At 40.0% G+C, this 548-nt stretch overlaps 1 protein-coding gene across 1 annotated transcript in view; it reads right to left on the bottom strand.

Annotated features, from left to right (window-relative positions):
* Positions 1 to 548, bottom strand: part of LOC119590900 (enhancer of mRNA-decapping protein 4-like) — a gene marked incomplete in the record, with an annotated part of 21,972 nt that overhangs the window by 3,548 nt on the left and 17,876 nt on the right. Inside the window, 1 exon segment of the mRNA XM_037939636.1 lies at positions 39 to 163. Coding sequence (XP_037795564.1) covers positions 39 to 163 — 125 coding nt within the window.

Raw genomic sequence — 548 nt, forward strand, 5'->3', positions numbered from 1 at the left:
GGTGATTTGAGGAGAGCAGCAAGACGAAATATGCATACCTGGTACTACACTATTTCGCATCTCGCTCCTGAGTGTGGCCTCCACCACCGGCCGCAGAGAGGCAGCAACGACATGGGGAAGGTCCATCTGCACTTGTGACTGAGCTGCCCTCACCTCTTCCACTCTGCAAGACAGAATGGCTCTCATGAAATCCTATCACACCTTTCATAACATTGCACACATATCCACCAGCCCCTTTACCCAAACTCATTCATCTTTATAACACGACCAATAAAATCAAGAGACCTTTTATTGATCATTATCATTAAGCATTTCCCCAAAGTCCGTATTTATCAAAAATACAATCATATCTGGGAAATGAAAAGATAAATGTAATTGGTCATGGGTATTTGCATGAAATATTCAAATGAAGCATAAATAAAATTCAGTGCTCTTATTAGTTCTAAATACCACTGAAATTACTATTAGTCTCCTCTCCCTTGAGTCTGTAAATTACCATTATGCAAATTTACTGACATAATACTTTGCAAGTTACTGGGTACAACCAC

The sequence above is a fragment of the Penaeus monodon genome, chromosome 28, assembly GCF_015228065.2.
Source record: "Penaeus monodon isolate SGIC_2016 chromosome 28, NSTDA_Pmon_1, whole genome shotgun sequence".
Classification (NCBI taxonomy): Eukaryota; Metazoa; Arthropoda; class Malacostraca; order Decapoda; family Penaeidae; genus Penaeus; species Penaeus monodon.